Source organism: Bipolaris victoriae (assembly GCF_000527765.1).
Source record: "Bipolaris victoriae FI3 unplaced genomic scaffold scaffold_9, whole genome shotgun sequence".
Lineage (NCBI taxonomy): Eukaryota > Fungi > Ascomycota > Dothideomycetes > Pleosporales > Pleosporaceae > Bipolaris > Bipolaris victoriae.
The window spans coordinates 365,746-380,807 of record NW_014575383.1 but is presented as its reverse complement, the minus strand read 5'-3'; the positions used below and the strand labels follow the sequence as shown (position 1 = coordinate 380,807).

The 15,062-nt window shown below is 51.6% G+C and overlaps 7 protein-coding genes across 7 annotated transcripts; 3 read left to right on the top strand and 4 right to left on the bottom strand.

The window, feature by feature from the left end:
• Nucleotides 1–882: 882 nt before the first annotated feature.
• On the bottom strand, nt 883–2,665 carry COCVIDRAFT_88272 (hypothetical protein; the record flags this gene model as incomplete). The annotated part of the gene is made up of 5 exons (XM_014705398.1): nt 883–1,229; nt 1,282–1,328; nt 1,378–2,113; nt 2,168–2,538; nt 2,589–2,665. 5 exons carry the CDS (start codon nt 2,663–2,665, stop codon nt 883–885), a joined length of 1,578 nt encoding a protein of 525 aa, XP_014560884.1.
• Nucleotides 2,666–3,580: 915 nt separating this feature from the next.
• COCVIDRAFT_12577 (carbohydrate-binding module family 35 protein) lies at nt 3,581–5,289 on the top strand (the record flags this gene model as incomplete). The annotated part of the gene is made up of 2 exons (XM_014705256.1): nt 3,581–4,037; nt 4,091–5,289. 2 exons carry the CDS (start codon nt 3,581–3,583, stop codon nt 5,287–5,289), a joined length of 1,656 nt encoding a protein of 551 aa, XP_014560742.1.
• A 226-nt stretch (nt 5,290–5,515) lies between these two features.
• COCVIDRAFT_34230 (hypothetical protein) lies at nt 5,516–6,409 on the bottom strand (the record flags this gene model as incomplete). Its single annotated transcript, XM_014705397.1, has 3 exons — nt 5,516–6,192; nt 6,254–6,319; nt 6,370–6,409. The coding sequence occupies 3 exons, from the start codon at nt 6,407–6,409 to the stop codon at nt 5,516–5,518; spliced, it is 783 nt and encodes a 260-aa protein (XP_014560883.1).
• Nucleotides 6,410–7,206: 797 nt separating this feature from the next.
• Nucleotides 7,207–9,943, top strand: COCVIDRAFT_23152 (glycoside hydrolase family 63 protein; the record flags this gene model as incomplete). Its single annotated transcript, XM_014705282.1, has 5 exons — nt 7,207–7,405; nt 7,455–7,916; nt 8,010–8,143; nt 8,194–8,239; nt 8,298–9,943. The coding sequence occupies 5 exons, from the start codon at nt 7,207–7,209 to the stop codon at nt 9,941–9,943; spliced, it is 2,487 nt and encodes an 828-aa protein (XP_014560768.1).
• A 595-nt stretch (nt 9,944–10,538) lies between these two features.
• COCVIDRAFT_23151 (hypothetical protein) lies at nt 10,539–11,156 on the bottom strand (the record flags this gene model as incomplete). Its single annotated transcript, XM_014705281.1, has 1 exon — nt 10,539–11,156. The coding sequence occupies one exon, from the start codon at nt 11,154–11,156 to the stop codon at nt 10,539–10,541; it is 618 nt and encodes a 205-aa protein (XP_014560767.1).
• A 618-nt stretch (nt 11,157–11,774) lies between these two features.
• On the bottom strand, nt 11,775–12,343 carry COCVIDRAFT_12574 (hypothetical protein; the record flags this gene model as incomplete). Its single annotated transcript, XM_014705255.1, has 3 exons — nt 11,775–12,095; nt 12,158–12,241; nt 12,308–12,343. 3 exons carry the CDS (start codon nt 12,341–12,343, stop codon nt 11,775–11,777), a joined length of 441 nt encoding a protein of 146 aa, XP_014560741.1.
• A 1,422-nt stretch (nt 12,344–13,765) lies between these two features.
• COCVIDRAFT_88094 (hypothetical protein) lies at nt 13,766–14,638 on the top strand (the record flags this gene model as incomplete). Its single annotated transcript, XM_014705396.1, has 5 exons — nt 13,766–14,084; nt 14,148–14,165; nt 14,226–14,336; nt 14,400–14,518; nt 14,582–14,638. The coding sequence occupies 5 exons, from the start codon at nt 13,766–13,768 to the stop codon at nt 14,636–14,638; spliced, it is 624 nt and encodes a 207-aa protein (XP_014560882.1).
• Between the last annotated feature and the right edge of the window lie 424 nt (nt 14,639–15,062).

Here is a 15,062-nt window from a genome sequence, read left to right as displayed (position 1 = left end):
AGCGGCTTATTCTTAGCATCATACTAAACCAAATGCATGAAACCAAGTACATACGTCATTTCGAGAGAAAGTACCGAGCTGCAGTACCGCAACGGCCGGCAGTTAAGATTAAGCCGACAAAAAGCTTTTTACAGGTAAGCGTTGGTATCAGCTATGCTGGGGTACATCGTTCAGCGCACAGACTATAAGGAGAAGCTTTCCCGCACGAATGTATCAGGCTTACTCCGAGATACTGGAAAGGGAGAGATAACATCGCCTACGTCTCGTTTGCGCAAAGGGAGCGAATTTGTTCATTGGGTTTTCATAAATGGGTCATAAGATCTCCAAGCCTGATCGCTCTATTTTTGATTGATCTTTTGCCTTCCTTTTAAAGATCATATACCTATCTAGTTTCCCTTCCGCGTTCTTTTCCCCTCACCATGCAGCGCTACGCTCGAAGCGGGATAGCTTCCGCAATCATCCATACACAGAATTGGTGCAAAATCTACCAGTGCATAATCACGCCACTGATTGGCGGGTGATTATCCGCAATTTGTCCACTTAAGCAATACAGTAGATGCTTATTCGCTTCTTGTATCGTGTATATTAGTTGTACGAGGAAGCATTGTGTACTAAGGCTTGTTTCGAAGACTTATACCCCTGCCGCTGACTTACCCCTACTCCTTTGAGCCTGTAGTTTACACCTGACTCGTAACCCGAGTGCCTCCAAATTAACAAACCTGCCCGATCAATCGAAACGACTAGGGAACGAAATGAGGATATGCTGGTTGAAAGTCCCACAGACGTTAGAACCGTTTCGCTTAACGTTGGGGAACGTGTCCCGCTCTACTGGAACCGAAGTCTAGGCGTGCCCAATGCCGGGATACTCACGATCCAGCTACTTCAAACAGTCTCCCTCTTCTCCACATACTCCGCACTCATTTCCTTGTTCTCTTCGGAGATTTTCGTTTGTTCATGCGTGGCAATCCGTTCATCGGCCTCGATAAACTCGATAGGGCGATGTAGTTGGACAGCAAGCTTATTGCGATGAACAAAGATACCGGGCTTCGTTTCAAAGAAGCGGTCGATGTCTTCCAAGGTCCGATTAGCCGTCTCTGGGTATAGGAAGTATGTGGTCGGAATGAAAGAGAAGCAGATGACGGCCCAAATGATCCAGAACTTGTACCCAAGGTTCTGGATGCCTGGAAGAGTAGCTTGCACGACGCCGTAGTTGCAGATCCAGTTAGTGGCTTTTGTTTGTTAGCTATTCGTTTACAGGTCAGCCGGGAAGCTCAAACATACCCATGGCGAGCGATGCGCCTTTTGTTCGCATTTCGAGCGCATTGATCCTATGGGCTATGTCAGCTGACGTTCTTGACAGTATGCGACAGAACTTACTCCGTAGGGTACAGCCACGGAACACCTAGAACACCCATACCGAAGCTAGCGAAGAATACGAAGAAGAATGAAACAGCGACTATTCCAAGCTTGTACTTGTCGCCACCAGCTTCCGTCTGTCCCTGGGATGCCGCTATGACAATCCAGCAGATGGAGCATGCGCCCGCGGAAACCATCATGACCTTCCGGCGCCCGTACCGCTCAATGACAAAGTATGCCAAACAAGCGAAGATTAGGTAATCCACCGAACCTGCTGCAGCCAGGATACGCGATAGTAGTTCTGAGATGCCTAGAGCGTTGATGAAAATGTAACTCATGTAGTACGAAGTTACATTGATTCCGCTAATTTGATTCATTGCTTGCATGTACGCCCCCAAAAGCATGCGTCGCAACACACCACTCGGGCCTTTTCCAGTGAGCAGCTGCACCCAGGTATATGTGTTCATGTGCTCGCGATCCAGAATGTCTTTGATAATGTTGTACTGGGTAATAACAGAAGCTGACTCCGGTGTGGCTCCATGGCCCTCAAGCGCCGCAAGAACTTCTAGTGCTTCTTGATGCTTGCCTTTTCGGATGAGGAGACGCGGCGAGTCTGGTAGAAAAGGACACATGACAAAGATACAGAGGGTGAAGAAGAGTTGAAAAGCAAGTGGGAAGCGCCATGCAATGTCGCGGGGCGCAAAAGAGAAGCCGAGAGTGAGCCAATTTGAAATACTAAATCCGGTGATGCAGTTGGCTACACACATAGTCAGTCAGTTTACGTGATATCTGAGAGAACTCAGAAACATACCCATCTGAATGATGACGAGCTTTCCTCGACTGTTCATCTTACTCGTTTCAGCTTGCCATACACCAGCGGTCGAAGTATTCATTCCGGTGCCAAGTCCGGCAACGATACGACCAACCATCATGCTCGCGACAGTCCAGCTACATGTTTGAATAATCGCTCCGATTCCTATAATCGCCGAACCAAGCAAGATCTGTCGTGGCCGGCCGAGAATGTCGCCTGTCCATACAGTGCTCATTGCACCAATGAAGCACCCGATATTATAGATGGACGTCATAGTCCCCTGCATGTCCGCGGACGGATGGCCGAAGGTTTGAAGGAAGTTCTCTGAAATGATGACATTACCAAAGACCCCTTGATCGTACCCGTAAAATCTAATTAAAATGAGCAACCAAGTACGAGGTGATCTGTAAGTTTAGCTTACACTAGCACTGTACTGGCAGCGATTGAGATCCATACAGTTAATCGCTCACCCGAGCCTCCTAGGTATTTGCGTGCCATGACTGCCGGTTACGACGCTACTCAGCAGCTACCTGTAATTGCTGAGATAGACTAGATAGGTTTGTGGACAAAATGGGCACAGAATCAGTCGTATTCATCCAGTGTCGATAAATGCCCCGCTCCACTGACTCTGTACGAAGTGCTAGCACAGTACGACGAGCTGGCGGCGACGTGCACAACTTTATAAACGCGCCAAGAACAGAGTCTCGGAATATGCTCCGCTTATCATTATCCCTTGAAGGAAAGCTTGTGGAGTCTGTAGAGCATCCGATTGCTTCAAACTCCACACTCTTCCCCAGAACCAAAGCGTGAACCCCATGCTCTAGCGAACAATGACCCACTTTGTGCATGTGCACGGCCCATACAGTGTCGATCACGGCGTTTAGGCCGACTGAGATACGGGAAACCATATGCACAAGAGTCAACGATGACGATGTAGTCGTGGTAAGGTTGTATGTGCGGGACTGTTCGATTGCGGCATACCGAGTTGAGTAAAGCGAGGCAGAGAAACAGACATGGATGACGGCAGGTTTGACGAGACGCGGGGTAATCAAGGCAGTAGGCCGAGTGTGGAGTTTGCCCTTGCTAAGCTTCTTCTTAACCGTCACTAGCCTCCGCAGTTATGGGGCTCTGAGGATCCCCCAAATTATTCCGCGGAAAAAAGATGTTGCGCTGTCACTCTGTTTGGCCATCCTCTCCCTGCACAATTAGAGCACAAGGCGCAAGGACTGCCTGACCGAGCAGTCGTCCCGACGTGCAGCCGGTGTCATGCGTCAGCCACCGGTAAATCATCGCTAGTCAGTGTGTTGTTTCAATGATGAAATTGAAGGAAGATATAGTATAAATAGTAGAGAATGGTCATGAAGACGACATGCTACCTCCCAACCAGCACGCTCACTCACTACAGTCTTCACCATGATTTGGACCAATTCATTTCTTCTCTCCCTCGCGGGTGCTTCCCATGTGGCAGCCCAGTCGTTTCAGCAGACACCAGTCATGGGCTGGAACTCATACAACCAAATGTCATGCAGTCCCAACGCCCAGAAAATCACCACGACCATCAACGCTCTTGCCAGCCGTGGATTTGTTGCTGCGGGTTACAAGTATTTCCAGATTGATTGCGGATGGGCTTCAAGGGACGGACAACGAAACTCTACCAACGGCGCCTTGAAAGTGGACCTGAAAGCCTTCCCTAACGGACTCCAGCCACTCGCCGACCTAACAAGATCCAAGGGAATGAAGTGGACCATGTACTCAGACGCAGGTGTAAGGATGTGTGACCCTCAGTCACCAAGTCCAGTCTTGGGCTCTCTGGGCCATGAGGCTGCGGATGCCGCTTTTTTCAAGTCGCTTGGTACTGAATACGTCAAATGTATGTGTTTCCAAAACACCTACAGAAGCAACAGAAAGCTGACAGTCACGTAGACGACAACTGCTATGCAGATGGACCTAACGCTAGCCAAAATGCCCCAAAGAATGCCAGGACCGACTTTGTTACTCGAATGGGCGCCATGTGGAAGGAGCTGCAGAAGGTTGGCGTTCCCGGAATGTTGATCTGCCAATGGGGTGTCCCCTACTCTACCTCCGCTGGTCTAGAGGGACCTGATACGTGGACCAAGGGCATTTCTACCTCTTTCCGTCTGTCAGACGACATTACTTCGGGCTGGGCGTCAATGTTCCGCATCTACAACCAAGCTGTCCATATCGCCAAATCTGGCAACGTAGGCCCAGGACACATTGCCGATGCCGATTTACTCGAAGTTGGCAATTCCGCCATGTCTTTCGACGAACAAGCCACACATTTTGCTGCTTGGGCTATGCTCAAGTCTGCGCTGATGATCTCAACTGATGTTGCGGCATTGTCGAACGAATTGGTCACTGTCCTCCAGAACAAGGATCTCATTGCCATCAACCAGGATTCGGCTGTCAAGCCAGTTACCCTCCGCCAACGATGGAGCGGCGATCGTGATCTATGGGCAGGAGATCTCGCAAACGGAGATATGGCCGTCTTGGCTGTGGATCTCAGCAACACTGGCCGCACCCTCACCATTCAGCTGGCCGACCTGGGAATTGCCTCTGCGACCATCAAGGACATCTGGGCTGGTACCACCACCACCGGCTCATCCTTCTCAAAGCAAATCAAAGCTCACGGCTCTGTCCCACTCCGCCTATCCAACATCCAACGCTCAACAGCCGCCAAGCCACAGTACAACTACGTCTCCGTATCCACCGGCTCTCTCTCCTCGGGCGCAAACACCTCGCCTTGCTCGGGCTGCACGTCCTCCAACAAGGTCGGCAACATTGGCGGCTCAAACGGCGGCCGCGTCACCCTCTCCAACATCCGCACTTCAAAGGCCACCCAAACCGTGCGCTTCGACTACATCAACGGAAACGTCGACTACATGGGCGGAACCAACGAGCGCGTTGCATCAATCAGTGTCAACGGCGGTGCCGCAAAGACTGTTAGCTTCCCCCTCACAGGCTACAACTGGAGCAAAGATGTTAGCAAGGATTATGCCGTCGAACTCTCGGGATTCAGCACTACTGGTCCCAACACGATTACCATCTCAGGAGCTGGAAGCTCGCCTGGACCTGACTTTGACAGGATTGGTGTCGTTGCTTAAGCTGCGCTAGTCACCTGAGAGTGGATGTATATAGGGTTTTTGGCTGCAGTTGGCGGCACATCTCGAGGTTTTTTCTACACAGTATATATTTTTTTTCCTTCGTACATATGTATGACATTCATCACTACCGCTCCTTGTAGCTCCATAGCTCGCATGTGAAATGAACAAAACGTATTCTCTTTGCAATACCAGAAAAACGATCAACATACCTTCAAACCCAAAAATACTATACAAACTTCGCCATCTCAGGCTTCGTCTCTCTCTCCTCTCCGTCCCCTACCCCCTGCTGCTCAGGCGCCCACGCCGGATCCTCTCGACTCGTAATAACCTCATGCACACTTAGTCTCTTTTCCACAACCTCCCTCCCATTAACAAGATCATTCTCATCCGCCCTCCTTGCCGCCTCCACCTCATCCCTCGCAATCCCCGCCTTAACATGACGATGAATAAGCCGCTTACGCGCGACTTCGAAGTCCACGTCGACAAACCACAACTCATCCATGAGCTGCGCGGCATCGCGCCAAGGCGAACTGTCCAGCGTACAGTAGTTGCCTTCGAAGACGACGATGCGGACAGAGGGCGCAATGGCAATGTCGTTCTCAACAGGGTCTTTTCGCGCGTGGTCGAAGCTCGGGGCGTATATCGTTGCCGTCTCGGGACAGATGGGCTCACGTAGCTTCTTCACAAGCGTGAAGAAAGAGTCACCGTCAAAAGTAAAGGCTGCGCCGCGCCGGGCGTGGGCGCTGTGCGGGTCGGGCATTGCGTCGAGCTGGAGGCGGGAGAGGTGGAAGCCGTCCATTGGGATGAAGGCGGAGATGGGGTTGCTATTTGCGGTGCCTGGAGATTGCTGTGCGTGTTTCTCGTTGATTTTGGTGGATACCATGGTTGCTAATGTGGTTTTTCCTGGTTTTCCTTCTTGTCAGATTGGGAGAGGGCGGTTTGGGGTGCGTGTGCAGCAACGTACCGGATCCAGGGATTCCTGAGATGGCGATCATTAGGCGTTTGGATGCTGGGATGTCTTGGTACTTCTCTGGATAGATGTTAGTATGCGACCTAGAATTCAAGGCTGGTATCAAATACCCCAGATCTTGTTTACCAAACGCTCTACTTGCTCGTTCATGTTGCCAATGTATAGTACGTCGTATATACTAGTGTTAGGTTAATGGTGTACAATGTAAATAGTTCTCCAAAATCTTTGTTCGCTGCTATCCTAGGGTCGATCAGAATCATGAACCTATCAATGCGGGAAGTCGGCGCTTTTCATCTTGTGCATTGCATACGTGCCAACATGCAGATTGTGGGGGTCTCGGCATGGTGGTGGATCTATGTCGGATCTGCTGACGTCGCGCGGGGGGAAAAGCGGCTGTTTACCGCGGCGAGACTCTACCCCAGCTCTAGACATTGCATCATCACGGCAGACCAATACATGCTTTATAGGCACGTATAGCGTGGAATAAAAAGAACTTGCTCGTGTGAGTGGTCGATGGGTGGCTATCGGGGATGCGGAACATGGCGATCATAGGCGGATAATCATTGAATTCGCTGCTTTTGTATGGTCGAATATCCTCCCACGGCAATCCCTAAGATCCGGAATTGGTGAGCAAAGCGTATTATGTCTCTTATCGTGTGCAATTGATTTGCGACCAAAGTTGATTCCTGGCGAAGGATGCATTCGACTTAGCAATGGCGTCACTCCTGCTCCACAAGAGGGTGCTTTGGCCAATTATCAAAGACGTGGCTTGAGGACAGGTGTGGCTGGGCATTCACATCCGCAAAAGCCATTGTAGAGCAGCCACCGGTGCCTAGAGACGCGGGAAGAAGATGACCTGAACTATTGTACTATTGCAATTCGGCCGCTACGCTTACAGTTATTTGGCCGAACGCGTTAGTTCGCGTTGAAACGCGTCAATCTACACCATGCTTCCCTGGGCTCTCCTTGCCCTCGTCCTGGCTAGCGTTTCACCAACATCCGCTGTCGATGAGAACCCCTCTACGAATACTCAGTCGCTTCTATGGGGCCCCTACCGGCCGAATATCTATCTAGGGCTCCGTCCCCGGGTACCCAAAAGTGTCATTGCGGGTTTAATGTGGGCGAGACTAGAGGACGTTGGAACGAGTAAGTTGAGGTTAGCATCGGTCAATTGCAATGCTGACAAGTTGTGCAGCACTGCGACATAATGTAAACCAAAGCGAAGACATAGCACGATATGGCTGGACTGCATACGACACACGAGAGGGTGGCCAGCAAGTCATAGAAGACGTTGGTAACAAGGTCAACATCACGACAGAGTTCATAAAGTATTCAGAGGGGCAGCACCAGGGAAACTGGGGCTTGAGAATTAAGGGAAAACCAAGATTCGATGCGCCTCCTGAATTAAAGACAGCCGTCATCTTCTACCTGGGTATGGAAGAGAAAGAAGCCTGTGCCCATTGCAGGTTAGATGCTCGCCAACAGCTCGGAGAGGGCGAAGACACATCTGTCCATGCTGTGAACATGAACCTTGTTCACCCAAAACTGGGCGCCTCTGGAATACACATTCTCGTTCCTAATAACAGCGATGGACACCGTGAGATAGCATTCGTCAAGTCGCTGAATGTGACAGAGGACCGATTGTGGCAGGCCAAATGTACGTACTCGAGATACCAGACTTTCTTCTACCTATTGCCATGACCCACTATCTTGATGTGAACGGCCGGCTGATCATTCTGCCCGCAAGAAGCCACTTTCTTGGATACCCTGAAAGACCAAACAAAGGACCGAAAGGAACCTGGACCAACCGATATTGTGATTCGGAATGCCCCAGGCGCAGGCAATATGCATTTCGTGCAGATGGTCCTTCATGGAGAGTTTGAGGTAAGTCATTTCTACGGCACAAAGCTATGAGCTACACTAAACTCTTGCAGTTTGATATTCTTTACTCCACCGAAACAGCGAAACGTGCTATGACCTGTGAGTTTGGTCTTATATGCTGGGCATCGCCGTTCACCGCAAGACTAATACTTCCCAGCTGCGAGTCTCACCACAGACCTAGAGAAAGCCATGCAAACGTTTGGCAAGAACTTTCTTTCAGTCTTCAATCCAACGCCACCGTTCAAGACCTTTGAGCATCTGAGTTTCTCCAAAAGTGTCTTCTCCGACCTACTGGGCGGCCTTGGATATTTCACTGGTAGCTCCAAAGTTGTCACAGCGAAAAAGGCCATCTATGCAGAGACTACGGCCAACTTCTGGGAAAAGTCTGCAGATGCAAACAAACACACAACGCCAGAGACAAAAGGTCCATACGAGCTTCTCACGCATACGCCATCCCGTGCAGCATTCCCACGAGGCTCTCTATTTGACGAAGGCTTCCATCTCCTTTTGGTCCTGGAATGGGATGCAGACCTTGCGCTGGAGGTGATGCGTGACTGGCTCTTCCTAATGGACGATGACGGCTGGATCGCACGAGAGCAAATCCTAGGCTTCGAAGCCGAAGCCTCTACGCCCCCAGAGTCCATCAATCAATTCCCGCACATTGCCAGTCCCCCAACAATGTACCTCGTCATTTCGAAATTCGTAAAGATGCTCAGGGGCACAATCAAGTACCACGGCCGCAACTCAGTCTACCTCTCCTCACCCGAAACCGGCAAAGCCCTCGTGATAAAAATGCAACCCCTCCTCAAACGCCACTACGAATGGTTCCGAAAATCGCAGTCAGGAGACGTAGAAGCGCACTCCATCCCCTCGGCCAACCTAAACGAAGGCTACCGCTGGCGCGCCCGAACCCCAGGCAAAAACACCGCCAGCGGTCTATCCGACTACCCACGCGCCGAACCCCCAGACCTCACCGAACTGCACCTCGACGCCCTCTGCTGGGTCGGCGTAATGGGCCGCACCCTCGAGCAAATCGCCTTCTTCACCGAAAACGCCCACGACGCATTCACATACCAAAAGCACGTACGCAGCATAAAACGCAACATCGACACCCTCCACTGGGACCCTTCCACCTCCCTCTACTGCGACTCCATTGTCCAAAACGGCCAACACAGCTTCACCTGCCACAAAGGCTACATCTCCCTCTTCCCCCTCCTAACCGGCCTTCTCGACCCCTCGCACCCGCATCTCCCCGCCGTCCTCGATTTACTGCGCGACCCAACGCATCTATGGAGCCAGCAGGGGATCCGTAGCCTCAGCCCGCAGGACCCGCAGTATGGCGCCGAAGAAAACTACGCCCGCTCTTCTATCTGGATGAATTTTAATTACCTACTCTTAGACCAGTTGCTCCGGCTTGCGCAGACCAAAGGTCCGGAGCAGGGGAGAGCGCATGAGAGTTATATTTTACTGCGTAAGAATGTAGTCAAGATGGCGTTTAAGCAGTGGCGTGAAACGCGGTTTGTATACGAACAGTACGATTCTGCGAGTGGGAAGGGGGTGCGTGCGAAGGGGTTCACGGGCTGGACGGCGCTCGTAGTGCTGGTTATGAGCATGCCGGATTTGGAGTCGCAGCAGGGGGTTGGCGGGCAGGTTAAGGGGTATGTGGAGGAGGTTAGGAAGCAGGCGGTGGGACATCCGAGGGTGGATGCTGGGGGTGTGGTGTTGGTTGTAGGGGTGTTGATGTTTGTGTATGTGACTAGGCGGCGGTTTGCGGGGACGTTGAGGGGTTTGAGAAGGAATTGAGGGTGGTGGTGGTGGTGGTGGATGGTTGGGTTGGGGTGTTAGAGGTTCTGGTTTTTTGTGACTTGGGATTTATTGCTAAGCAGGAAATTAGAATAGGAATTTCGGCCTTTTTTTGGCGCGTTACACTTATTTGAGTACTTAAGCATGTGGTAATGTGCCGCACGAATTTCGCTCGTGACAATTGATCGTTAAGTCAGTTTGATTTTTTTTTACTTTCTAGTAACTAAAGATAACTTTCCATATTGATCCTCTGCATGAACTAGGCTTCCTATCCCCGTGAACCCCCGCAAACTTGAAACTGTGATTATCCTGGTGTTGCCATTGAGTCCAGGGCTCAATCAAATTCCCACCTTTCCCTCACAGATAAACAACATTCTCAAATCTTGCGCTCAACAACTACGCGTCTACTCTTTGTGTGATCATCGCTGACGCAGTCAAGATCACACCATGTAACAACTGGGCCCGATCCCACCAGCCGGACTGCCAGCTTTTCCGCTTCCTCCTGCGACTTTTCATTCTGACTTCCCTTCTGCGTCACAAACGAGACCATGGCTTCGATGACGACTCTCCGGAACTTGCCATTCCAATATGGCGTCTAGGATTCCAACAAAGCTTCTTCTCGTTGTTTGTATGTCCAGCAATCCCAGTAGAGCTCCAGACACAGATCGGTTGCCTGCGCCTGCGCCTGCTTGAGAAGGCATAGGAAGTCACGTTCCCTATAATGGAAGTCGTTGTCAATCGTGACTAATCTGTACAGCCAGTGGAAGTCCGTGATACCGTGCGTATGGCAGAGGCGAATATCACGGACAGCTTTTTTGAAAAAAAAATGAGTGGGTTGGGCACTACTTTCCTTGTTTCGTCCAGCCTTGAAGTCGTGCCAGATGGCTTGAGAGTATGCATTCTTCCAATGAATTCTAGGGCTTCGTACAACATCTATTTGCAAGTTAACATCCATAATGGAAAGCCTCTGGTATTTTCTGAGTAACTTTCGTATCTCTCCTTTAGTAAGTAAGATGGGACACAAAGGCAGACACAAGATTTGCAAAAAGAACTCCATCGCACGGCTCTTCTTGAAGATGAATGTGTAGATCTGATCGCGGATCTCCTGGGGTAAATTGAGGAAAATGTTCTGGGGCTGATCAGGTATGGAAGCGGCGGCGATCCTAGCGTCTTCGGCCAGCCGTCTACGCTTCATAGCGCGGGCGGTGATCATGTTGGCTGTTGAGAAGAGGTTGTGGTGGAGGTGGGTTGAAGCGAGAAAGGATTGGAGTGAACTTTTGGCACCTTGAAATACTCCAGATTGATTGGAACAACCATGGCAGCAAGCGACAGCAAACACATCTACTGGGGGAACGGTAGTCATGAAAGAGCTACCTGTGCAGGTGCCAAGACGATACACACTAGATAAATGAGACGTGTCTGTAATCATATTGCTATGATATCTTCTACTCTGACAGGCGTACACACCCAAAGCCATATCGTGAAGCTTAGAAAACTTCAAAAATCCACCTGGAACAAGCTCCAGGATCACCCCTTATTCATCCACCAATGGTCAAATGTACTGCTACATAAGAAGTGAAAGTTGCTTCCATGCGCCAGAGTTTGTTACTTGTAGAAACTGTTGGCCGTCGGGCGCTGTGGTTCCGAAAACAAAAGCCTCGGCTGACATGGAAGGCTGTCGCAAACTCCGTGTCCAATTCCACAAAAAAGAGAATAGACCAGGTCATTTGAGGGTGCGTAAAGATACATTTTGGGCACCGTCATCCAAAGTTGCGCCAAATGAGTGCAAAGGAATGGGAGCGCGCACGGTTCTGACGTTGCGAGAGCCCAATTATGCCTTGACAGGGCCACCCTGTGCGTCCTGGGAAATATCGTTCTCAAACTCCGAAGCCGAGGTTTCCCGGTTCAAGCTCGTCTCGCGGTGCAAGAATGTGTGTTCCTTGACGGGGCTGCTAGCCAAATCACCCTGCGAGGCAGCAGCGCTGTTGCCATTGCTGTTGACGGAGCCATTTTGCCCAATGGGTGTGGAGGGGGCGATGTGTGGGATCTTTTCGGGATTGGGATGCTCGCGACCGACTTGTGTGACACCGACGTCACCAGCCTTTCCGGCTTTGGAGAGGGCGTAGTCGCCACTGTCAAAGTACTTGCGCTCCTGTGGATATTTGTTAGACAAATGATTGGAGATTGGCATGTCTATGCAGGAAAGTAACGCACCTTGAGCTTGTTCTGGAGAAGGTCCTTCTTGTTGGGCAGCTTGCCGTACAGACGGAAGAGCTTGGCCTCCTGCTCTGACAGTTTCTATTCCTGTAGTGTTAGTCGTGGCCGTTTGCGAAAAAGAGGTATGCAAGGATTGGTATGACGTACGCTGACATCGACCTTGTTCTGCTGGTGCGGGTTCATGGTGGCGGTATTGAGAGTTGTATTGTTGTGGTGGTGTGAATTGTAGGCGATGATGTTGTCGGGAGGGGTAACTGCTTGGGAGAGATGCAGACAGAGGATGATACGAGCTCTTTATGGCGCCACAGCAAGGGGTGGGCAGGCGCAAGTTATGTTATAGCACAGTCGGGAACGTGTTGGGTTGGGTTGGGTTGGGTTGGCCAATTTGGGCGAGTACTGTCGAGGACGATGTGACAGGGACAGGGCGAAGGAAGTCTGGTGTGATTGCACGCCCTGACGATTGGGTGTCGAGACGAAGCTCGGACTTGGCTCGTTCGTGCTGCTGCTGCTGCCCACGGCCTGACAACGCACAACGGTCAGCGAGCTATGACTCGTCTGGTCTAGATTTATGGCTGCTGCAACGGCAGTGCCTGGAAGATGGATGTGGTGGTGTTGGTGGTGGTGATGAAAATGGGAATGCCCCTCTATCCAGTATGCGATAAGCCTTAGTCGCCCGAGGTGCCGAATGCGGGACGGTGCGCGCAGTCAATCGAGCAAAGAGACGACGAGCGGTAGACAGTGTGGCAAGAGAAGGATGTAATGCAAGTCACGGAGCAAGACAAAAAGGCAGAACAGGCGCGATTTATGGACAAAGGCGGGCGGTGGGCGTTGCGGTAGATGCGTGGGTTTAACGTTGGAGAGGCCAACCCGAGGAGGGGTAGATGCAGCAGATATGTATGTGTAGGCGTAGGCAATGCAGTGGGCCGGGTCCAGCGATTTCCAAGGGGCCTGGCTGGATATGACGGGTTAATTGATGCAGTAGGCACAAAGCAATTCAGGGAAAAGAAGCCGTTGCCGCGAAGCCATGGTGCTTGGTCACTTAGTTACCCTCTGCCCTAGCCCACCAACCCTCTTGCGGCGTGCGGGTTCGAGGCACACGACGGATTGCCCCAGCCCTTACCACACTGAGCACCCGCACAACGTCACGCGCCACCTGACTTGGCTTCCCAAGCCCCTGAGACGGCTGAATGGAGATGCCGTCGACCATTCGCCTTGCCCTCGTTGTCCTTCTGTCATTGTATCATGGCAGTGGTGCGCTTTTGGTTGGCACCGCGCGACCATGCTTCCCCCCCGCATGTAATGGTGCATCCTGACTTTGCTCTGATAGGCGGCTCCGCTCTGCTAGTCTCGCCATCTATCAAATCCTGACGGTCACCCTCCCACCACCATGCAATCCGGCTAGCCAAGTGCTGTTGCAGGGCTCCGAATCTCACCCTCCGATCCGAACCCAAAGCAATCGTCGCTGAGGCGTCGAGCCAGACAAGGTCTGCCCCGCCCGTCGCGGTCCTTTTTTCGCTTAGCACATGCTGTGAAATTCCACGCCAGAAAACCACTGTAATACTCAGGCCACAGTCTTTTCCCCAACTCCCTCCAATCACAGGCAGAATGGCGAGCACTGGCAAGACTTTTGTAGTAGAGCATCTCGACCCGGAACTCGAGGAATGGTCGTCCTTGGAATACTCGGCCATTGCAGCAGAGTCCCACGCCTCGGGCGCTCAATTCTTGCTCTCTTCCGTCCCGACTTCCTTGACCCTGCCTGCCAACCTCCAGGGCGCCAAGGGGCTCCAAGTCGAGACTAGAGGAATCGAAGAGATATATGCCGACAAAAAGGACAAAGTATGCCTGCTCGATCCAGCGGCATCCAAGGACCTGAGCCCAGAAGACGGTGACACTTTTGACATTTTTCTCTTCGGCGGTATCCTGGGTAAGCACACGTGATGCCTTCAACCACTGTTGGTCCGAGTAGCCATGAGCTGACGCCGCCTAGGAGACGATCCACCTAGAGGTGTGTGATGCCGCAAACGCTGGGCAGTCTGCTCTCCGTCAGCTAACGGCCTGTATATAGACCGCACTTCAGAGTTGCGCAAGAAGGGATATCAAGGTCGTCGTCTAGGTCCAGTACAGATGACAACCGACACTGCAGTCCGTGTGACTAGGATCTGCGTCCAGGACAAGGGTACGTCATCCATGCTCGTCACAGATGCTGGTTTTGTGGATGTGAGATGCTCATGAAACGCAGTACCCGTCGACCAGATCCCATATATAGACCACCCAGATCTGAAGATCAACAAGAACGAGAGCACACAGATGCCGTTTCGCTATGTCAAGGGCAACGATGGACAGCCTATTATGCCCGAGGTACGTATTGCCGCACATGCAACGTTTCGGAGGCAGGATGGATGGCGCTGACCAGATCCTCAGGGCATGCGTGATCTGATCGTCAAAGACTCGGCCAAAAGTCTCAACGATCTCTTCTAGACAAGATGGGACCAATCCTCAGGCCCAGCCCCGAAGCCGCAGCCGCAGCCGGGGCCGGCAGCATGGGAAACATCCATGCGCCACTGTGGCACGCAGTGTTCGACGACAATAGACGCGTACCGCTTCCGGGAATGTTTGTTAGCACTGATGACAGCACTACAAGTCCTTCATAGGCTCCGTGGTGTAATTCTGGCTGGTGGCTCGAGAGCTCACAGCCAGACCCTGGGGAGACGGGCCGATTAGATGGCGACAATGCTCCAGAACCCTTTCCGCATGTCCGTGGCAAGGTAGTACTAGTAAGTGAAGTAGCATGGCGTCGACAGCCAAGGCAATCACAATTAGTAGTCGTCGCCTCGATAGTGCAAAAGAAGCCTTTGCCGTGAGCTTGCATGTTGCGAAACCCTTGGAATGCGGGATCGAAGCT